The sequence below is a fragment of the Bison bison genome, unplaced genomic scaffold (assembly GCF_000754665.1).
Source record: "Bison bison bison isolate TAMUID 2011002044 unplaced genomic scaffold, Bison_UMD1.0 scf7180017864492, whole genome shotgun sequence".
In the NCBI taxonomy this organism is placed as follows: Eukaryota; Metazoa; Chordata; class Mammalia; order Artiodactyla; family Bovidae; genus Bison; species Bison bison.
The window spans coordinates 1,679,693-1,688,713 of NW_011495051.1; the positions used below are offsets into that span (position 1 = coordinate 1,679,693).

The 9,021-nt window shown below is 53.2% G+C and overlaps 1 protein-coding gene across 1 annotated transcript in view; it reads right to left on the minus strand.

Moving 5' to 3' along the window:
* The window catches only part of DOT1L (DOT1-like histone H3K79 methyltransferase), a 51,443-nt gene extending 44,367 nt beyond the window's left edge, over positions 1–7,076 (minus strand). The window contains exon 1 of the mRNA XM_010828426.1: positions 5,934–7,076. Within this exon, the coding sequence (XP_010826728.1) occupies positions 5,934–5,963 (30 nt within the window). The 5' untranslated portion in view covers positions 5,964–7,076. The remainder of the gene's footprint in view (positions 1–5,933) is intronic.
* Between the last annotated feature and the right edge of the window lie 1,945 nt (positions 7,077–9,021).

Consider the following 9,021-nt stretch of genomic DNA (forward strand, 5'->3'; position numbering starts at 1 on the left):
ATGGCACTGGGGTCCCTGACACAAAGGGTACGCCGGCCTTGGGGGCACCCAGCAGGCAGCAGAGAAGGGAAGGGGCTGGGCCGGAGTCTAACTTCCAACCCGCCTTCCACAAGGCTCTCCTGGGCACTCTTGTAGCCGGGCAGCCGCAGGCCTGGCTCTGAGTCCCTGACCCTCTGCAGGCCTCGGCTTCTGTCTGTAAAATGGGAAACGAGGGTCCTGTCACTACCGGGAGTGGGTGAGCAGCTATCATCCTGCCCAGTCACAGCAGTGCCCTCCCAGCTGCTCTTCCCAGCGGGCACATCACAGGTCGCTCTGGCCTCTCCCTGCAGTCTTGACGACCAGCGAACTGGAGACCTCACAGAAACCAAGGCAGGACTTCCAGTGGTTAAGACTCCATGCTTCCAATGCAAGGGGCGTGGGTTCAATCCCTGATCAGAGAACCAAGATCCTACATGCTGTGCAGTATGGCCAAAAAATACAAGTGAGGGTGTGTGCATGGACGTCTGTAACTCGAGGCCACACTTTCACTCCAACCTCAGTGAAGAGGGCTGCGAAGAGCACAGGCTGAAACCAGAAGTGAGGTAAGAGACCCAGAGCCACCAGCCCTGCCTGGGACAGCAACCGCCCTTCTCAGCCCAGACCACCGTTTCCTGGCTTCATGATGGACAAAGCCACGAGGGCAGGTCTCAGGGCAGGGCCCCACCCAACTCAACGCTCTAGAGCCACTTTCACGGCCCTAGCCTCATCGGTGTTTAACAGCAGCTCTACTGAGATATAACTCACACAGAACAGACCCCGCTTCCGAGTGTGCAATGTGGTGGAGTCACTACACTCAGGGTTGTGCAACCAGCATCTGTCTAGTTCCAGAACATTCCATCACCCCATCAGCAGACAGGCCTCCCCCTAGCCCCTGAAAACACTAATCCACTCTGTGTCTCTATGCACTTGCCTGTTCTGGACGTTTGTAAATAGTTAATTGCAATATGTGACCTTTTGTCCAAAGTCTTAGTTTTTAAGGCAAAGGACAAAATCAACCTTCTATCATGAATATCCTCCAACTTAGCAAGAATGAAGCAGTAAACATTCACTGAACTCTTCACTTAGACAAGGCGGGTGGGAAGTGGAGTGTGTGCACTCCAACAGTGGACAGCCCCACAGACCAGCGGCTCCTGGCATGGGGTGCCCGAGCCCCGGCATCACCGCCGCTGACCCAACACCTTGGGGAGGAACCACAGGTGGGAGCGGCAGGCCCCAGCACCTCATGGCAAATGTCAGAACGGTGGGGGCAGCTGGTAGCTCCCCAAAAGGTGAAAAAGGCCCCACCTGACACAGCAATTCCTCTCTGGGTGTCTGCCCAAAAGAAGTGAGCACGTACAACCACAGCCCCAAACTGGAAATCACCCACACAACCACCAACAGGTGAATGAATAAACAAACGTGTCCCTCCATTCACGGGAGCATCACCCAGCCTCAAAAAGAAGCCCTGACACACTGCCACGTGGACGGACCCTGAGAACACAACGCTCAGTGAGAGAAGCAGACACAGAGGGACACACAGGGTGTGATTCCACTGATGGGAAACGTGCGTAACAGGCCAATCCAGAGACACAGGGAGTGGCTTCCTGGCTGTCAGAGGCTGGGGCAGGAGGATGGGGGAGTATTGATGGAGATGGGGACTCTCCCTGGGGTGATGGAAGGTTCTAAAATTAGTAGCAGTGATGACTGCACCCAGTGCACAAACCAGGGAACAGCATGCTCAGGGCAGATGAGTTGCATGGTGCGGGAACTACACCTCAATAATGCCATTAACAGGGAATTCCTTGGCGGTGTCTACACTCTCACTGCTGAGGGCCCGGGTTCAATCCCTGATTGGGGAGCTAAGATCCCCCAAGTCACATGAGGTGGCAAAAACAAACTAGTAACAACAAAATGCCTGGGAGTAGATGTGATATACTGTTAAAAGCACCCCCAAGCTCAGCAGGAAAATCTTGAGTCTCTGGGATGCTCACAAGTCAACAACATCCAGGAAGTCAAGTCCCCACAGCCCTGGCATGCGTCCCCGGGCCCCTATAGCACAGACGGCAGAGACGCCGCCACGCTGTCCTGAAGGGTCCACTCAGAGACAAGCTCATACGGACAGTGCACAGGGCCGTGGGGCAGCCATGGAATGGAGGGGATGGTCTGGGCCTCTGCACCAATGCTGAGACACTTACTCTGAGGGGAACTCGCCCCGTGGACTGGGGAGTCTCAGGCAGCATGCGGGGGAGCCACAATTCTGGCCCCATCAGCATCTGGATGAAGCGTCTACAGCAGCCTCCTGTGGGCACCTGACCAGATTCCCTGGCTTGCCAGCCCTCAGTTCCTGCCCTCAGACACCATGAGCGGTCACCAGTGTATGTTGTTCAAGTCACTAAATTTCAGGCTGTTTTGTTACACACCACAGATAACCGATACACGGCCTGAGTTTAGGCTGATATGCAGGAAGCACAGCCTGCAAGAACAAGTCTGAGAGCCAGAGGAAGATGCAGTAGTAACCAGAAACATTTGATTCCAGTCATCACCGTGAGACTACAAAACAAGGAGTACCGTGAAAGGCCCCATGAATGCCCGTGTTCAAAAGCCCACGCCATGTGGCCGGACTGTGCCCAGCTGTGGACCACGCTCCATCTCTGGGCCCCCAGGCAGCCAGGACAAGTCCAGGACCCCTCCTCCTGCAGGGCCTGCAGGGGCCCCTGGGAAGACACGGGGCCTGGAGCATGGTCTCATCTGAGATGAGGTGTACTCAAGCTGTCCCAAGCTCTAACACCAGAAAGAGAGGAGGGAATGGTTGACAACATGCCTCCTCAGACTTTGCGATGCCGCTGCAGGGCCTGTCCAGCTTCCCGCAGCTGCCCTGACCACCTGAATGACTCGGAAGCTCTCACAACCTCTCCGCTCTGGCCGCTTCTCACGCTCCACAGGTCTTCGGATCAGAGTAGCGCCAGTGGGGGTCCACATGGAGGGGCTGTCAGGGAGGGACTCTGGAGTGATGGGGGATGAAGATGACCAAACGCTCAGCACCAGAACTCTCCTCGCCTGAGGCCAAGGCCAAGGCTGTGATGGGAAAGGAGGGCAAGGGTCAGGAAGGACAGGAGGCCCTTCCAGGGGCCCAGTCAGCAGAAGGACTCACCCAGGATCCCTGAGCAACCAGTGGCTGCATGGTTGCCAGCCTGAGGTCTGGAAAGTCCAGGCAAGCCTCACCTTGAGCACTGCAGCTCTGAGTGCTCCAGCACTGTCCCACCCCCAGCAGGGGTCACTGTCAATGCCCCACCAGGGTACCTGGTGCCAGCCACCCCAGGACCAAGGCCAAAGGAGTGCCTCTCCAGGGGCCTCAAGACCCACGACACACAGGAGCATCACTTGGCCCTGCAAAAGGGAAAAGCGCTGACACTCGCTACCACGTGGACGGACCCTGAGAACACGACGCTCAGTGAGAGGCAGACACAGGAGGACACACAGGGTGTGACTCCACTGACGGGAAATGTGCAGAGCAGGCTGATCCGCAGACACAGAGAGTGGGTTCCTGGTTGTCCGGGGCTGGGGAGGGGGGATGCAGGTCCTTTGAGGGGATGAAATGTTCTGGAATTAGATATGACGGTTGCACAGCTCTGTGAATACAGTAACACAATACAGTAAAACCCGTTAAATTGTACACCTGCAGTAGGTGAGCTGTGTGGTATGAATGTTATCTGGACAAAATAAAAGTAAAAAAGTATTAGTTGCTCAGTTGTGTCTGACTTTTTGCAACCCCATGGACTGTAGCCCGTCAGGCTCCTCTGTCCATGGGATTCTCCAGGCAAAAATACTGGAGTGGGTTACCATTTCCTCCTCCAGGGGATCTTCCCAACCATACATAAAGGAGATTTCATTAATGTGCATTAGAGGATACCCCAGGTTAACCTGTAACTGTCTCCTGAGCCTTCAAATTCTATACCAGTTCTACACCTCCGGTTGGCCAATTGTTTGTTTCTTTATCTAGGTTTTAAGGTGAATGACCTGGGGCTATTTGTTTCCATCAACCTGACTGTGAATCTAAAGGCGCAGTTGAAATGTCTATTTTTCTTGCCATCCTCAGAAGAAACTGCTGCAAATCTACTCTATGATTCTCATTCTGTTCAGCTTACAATACAGATAGCTTATTATCTTTTGCAACCTATGTCTTTAATAAAGCAGTGCTGAAAAATTAAATAAAAAGTTCAGTTGCCATATAAGCTATGAAAATGATTTGCTGGTGGTGAGTTTTAAGCTTGATTCTAAATAAATTTACTAAGAAGGGCACTTCAAATTTTGCTCTTTAAGAAGGTATCTTGAAATTATAGGCTCACTCTCCTTAAAATTTCAAAAAGCATAGAGCTTAGGACAAAGCTGTTATTAAAAAACTCAAAAACCACAAGACCCGGCAAGGCCCCTCCTCCCATGTCCTGCCTCTTCACCTGGCTGCACCCAAACCAGGTGTGGGCCCAGCCCCGGCCAGGTGGGAGCCTGGCTCAGTCCCAGGGCGAGCCCAGAGCAGACCACGGGGAGCCACTCACAGACCAGGGAAAACATAATCCACTGTGAACAGGTCCAGCACCGCCATGCAACAGGGAAATCCTTCTGAGGAGTCCCATCCCAAGCCCCCCGACCCTTGCTGTCCCTGAGGAGCAAAGCAGCAGCAGTTCCAAAGGTAGTATTCCTCTACCAGGGGCCACCCATCCCCCTGCATAACACTAATGCACCTTCCATGCCTCAGCCACGGACCCAACAACTGACTCAGGGGATTCAAACTGAAGCCCATCAGAGACGGTTTTTCCATCCAAGGTCACACACGATGATGCTGGAGCCTCGGACCTCCCCACCCAGCTCACGGGGCCATGCCTTGGCTGGAAGAGGGCCCTGTCCAACACAGGGGTGCCAAGGAACACCGCCCCTGGGCTAATCACCCCTGGGCTAGGCACTGAGACAGTGACGATGGGTGGAGAAAGAGTCAGGGAAGAAAAGAGAAATGCTGGTGGGGAGGGGAGGTCAGGCAGGTGGGCAGCGAGGGAGGCTGCAGAGGACACGGACAGACTTAGGCTTCTCTGAACATTTTCAGCAGGAGACCTGGCGGTGGGAAGGGCAGGACAGCTTGAAGAGACAGAGAAGGAGCCAAAGAGGCTCCCAGGCACAGCCCTGAGCAAGAGAACGGGATAGACTGTTATCCCCCGGTGGAGAGACAGGTGCGCAAACTGGGGAGAGCACCAGGACTGAGACGAGGAAGAGAGAAAGAGGGCCAAGAGGGGTCTCTCGGGAGACGAGAACGGAACCCAGGACCCAGGCACCCACAGACACGGCCGGTCACACCCTGCAGGGACCCCAGAACACTGCATCCTGATGAACCAAGGCCGATGAAACAATTACATCATTGTGCAGCTTCGAAAGATGTCATCATCAGGAGAAACTGAGAGGAGAGAACATGGGGTGCCTCTGTCTCGTTTCTTACAACTGTACAAGAATCTATGATTATCTCAAAACAAAAAGTTTAAGAAAAAAGGACAGGGCTCCCAGAGGAAGACTGGGGCAGGTGGCCCACAGCTCCGCCACCTCCTCCCTAGTGAACACCCCAGGTTCCAGCGCCGCTGGCTCCTTCCACCAGGAACAGAATACTCAGCCTGCCTACTCCAGGACACCTGGATGTCAGGGACCAGGGTACAGAAGCTGAGAGCCACATGCGGGGTACCAGGCTTTTCCGATGATGCCCTCCTCTCTAAAGTGGTCACCTCGCCCACAGAGAGCCGTCAGAGGGTTAACCTGACTTCCACCTGAGCTCGGATTAGTCAGCACTCACTCACGCACACAGAGGTCAGAGCAGAAAATATTTTCTGAGTCATAGGGAGGGATGGCTCAGCCAGCCACCCACCTCAGCTACTACTCACAGCCGAGTCTGGGGCATGACGGCTCAGCATTCATCAGAGACTCGTGTGCTGGAGGAGGCAGGCAGGGACAGTCACACCGAGGCTGCTCCACACCCACGGCCTCTGTGAGTCACCGAGGGGAAGGACTACTGCCCGCCCTCGCAACCTCCGGCCCGGCCACCAGGCACCTGCTCCCTCCTGAGCTGAGACCCAGTTTTCTACCAAGAGAAGGGCCATCCTGCTTTAGCAACGCTGCCATAAGCTGCAAGTGGACATTTGGGAACTCTGTGACAGAAGGAACAAAACTCGCCCTGCACCACGCCCTCTTATTGTCAACTGCACAAGAACCCATTTCGGAGGCTGGACATTTCCGCGTGTGGAAGATTGTGGCTGTTTGCACTTCCTCCTGGGGGTGCCCCTCTTCGGAGAAGCCACTCACCCTCCTCTCTCAGCCCCACCCTCCAGGACCTCATCCCCAGGGCACACCTCCATTGCACCTCTGTGTTTATAGACTGCCCACCAACCCTCATTCATAAGTTTCCTGAAAGCAAGAACACTGTGTACTGTGCTCCGCTCCCCCTGGAACACTGGAGATACCCAGAAGGTGCTGGGATGAATGAATGAATCAATGAACAAGCAAGCTCAGTTATTTCGAATGTGTGGTCACATGAGTAATCTGACCTTTGGAAAGGCTATGCTCCTGGAAGTGACCCATTTTCTTAATGTACTCATCATCGAGTCATCACAAAATATGTACTCTTATAATAAAGTTCTGCCCCCTCACTTCCTGTGAGAAAGCAAAATCTCCCAGTGGGGACACGGGAGGGGAGCAGACGTCACTGCACTGCTTTAGGAAGGTTGCAGCTTGCTGACCATGGCACACCCCCCTCCCCCCACTGCCTGGTCTTGGGACTGCCACCCCAGGAATGGCTGCTGACCTCAGATGGAGCGCCCAGCCAGGCAGGCAGCACACCCTGAACCCTGCCAAGTGAGGTCCTGCCAGCAAGCGAAAGACGCTCTCTAGTTCAGACCCGTCCACCACAGGAAAGCCAGCTCTCACTGAGACCTGGACACACACGATGTCTTACTGACAAAGGTTACAGACCTCTGTATATTGTCACCCTGCTTATTTAACTTATATGCAGAGTACATCATGAGAAACGCTGGGCTGGATGAAGCACAAGCTGGAATCAAGATTGTTGGAAGAAATCTCAATAACCTCAGATATGCAGATGACACCACCCTTATGGCAGAAAGTGAAGAAGACTTTGATGAAAGAAAGTGAAGAGCCTCTTGATGAAAGTAAAAGAGGAGAGTGAAAAAGTTGGCTTAAAGCTTAACATTCAGAAAACTAAGATCATGGCATCTGGTCCCATTACTTCATGGCAAGTAGATGGAGAAACAGTGGCAGATTTTATTTTTGGGGGCTCCAAAATCACTGCAGATGGTGACCGCAGCCATGAAATTAAAAGATGCTTACTCTTTGGAAGCAAAGTTATGACCAACCTAGACAGCATATTAAAAAGCAGAGACATTACTTTGCCAACAAAAGTCCGTCTAGTCAAGGCTATGGTTTTTCCAGTAGTCATGTATGGATGTGAGAGTTGGACTTTATTATAAAGAGAGCTGAGTGCTGAAAAATTGATGCTTTTGAATTGTGGTGTTGGAAAAGACTCTAGAGAGTCCCTTGAATGACAAGGAGATCCAACCAGTCCATCCTAAAGGAAATCAGTCCTGAATATTTGTTGGAAGGACTGATGTTGAAGCTGAAACTCCAATACTTTGGCCACCTGATGCGAAGAGCTGACTCATCTGAAATGACCCTGATGCTGGGAAAGATTAAGGGCAGGAGGAAATGGGGACGACAGAGGATGAGATGGTTGGATGGCATCACCAACTCAATGGACATGAGTTTGAGTAAATTCCGGGAGTTGGTGACGGACAGGGAAGCCTGGCGTGCTGCATTCCATTGGGTCGCAAAGAGTCGGACATGACTAAGAGACTGAACTGAACTGAACAGACTTCTGAAAATAAGATGGTGATGGCAACAATGGGACCATCTCCAGATGAACCTTCATCTTAGTTTCAGATGCTTCGGTGCTGGGTCACAGTGGATTTCTAGATTCTCCTGATACTCAAAATACCAATTTTGGAAAAATACCAATTTCCAAGATGCAAGAATGCTCTTAAAACAGACATTCAGCACAGACCTCAGTCTGACTCCCAGAGTGTTCTCCCAAGTGAGGTGAAAATCCAAGTTCACCTGCCCTGGGCTGTTTAGCAGCTCTATTCCTGATTACTGCATAGCAAGGAAAAGGAGTGACTTCTCACACTCTCAAAAACGGGCATGAATCTCACATACATTTTGCTGAGCCAAAGTAACCCAAATCAAAAAGCTACACATTGTTGACTCCATTTACTTTACTTCCAGAAAATCTAAAACCTTAGGGACTGAGATGAGACTGGTGGCCAGGAAGCGAGAGGCGAGTTGATGCCAAAGGGCAGCAGATGGTTTGATGGGATTGTTCTGCTGCCTGACTGCAATGATCTGTCAAATACTCTACAACTGTGAGCTACAAGTGAACCACTTCATGTCTACTGAGGATAAACAAATTACATTTTGAAAAATGTACCGGCCAACGTACTCGTACAAGACGAGTGCAGTAACCGGGGCAGAGAGGGAGGCAGGTGGATCAACTGGAGTTTTGAAGGTTCTCCCCACTTTCAGTTTCCGTCCCCTGGGTCGTCTCCCCGCCCTGACCACTGCTAAGGCCGCACGCCAGGGCGACACAGAGCTACCCAACCGGAAAAGCCAGAGCCCGGGCTCAGCCGCGCCTCCGGGCGCAGGAAGCGCAAAAATAGAAAGCGCCGGTGCGCTCGGCGGGCTGGAAAGCCTCCGACCTCGGAGAACCGCGGAGCACCAGAGCCAGGAGCCAACGTCGGCTCCCGGGCGGTCCCAGCGTCCCGACCCCGCCCCTGGCCGCGACAGTTTCCAAAAACTGACACACACTGAGCCCGCGCGAGGGGCGGGGCGCGCGGGCTTCCCCACCGGGTCCCGTGGAGGCCGGTCCCCCCGCAAGCCAAGCGCGCGAAAGGGCGCCCCAAAAGC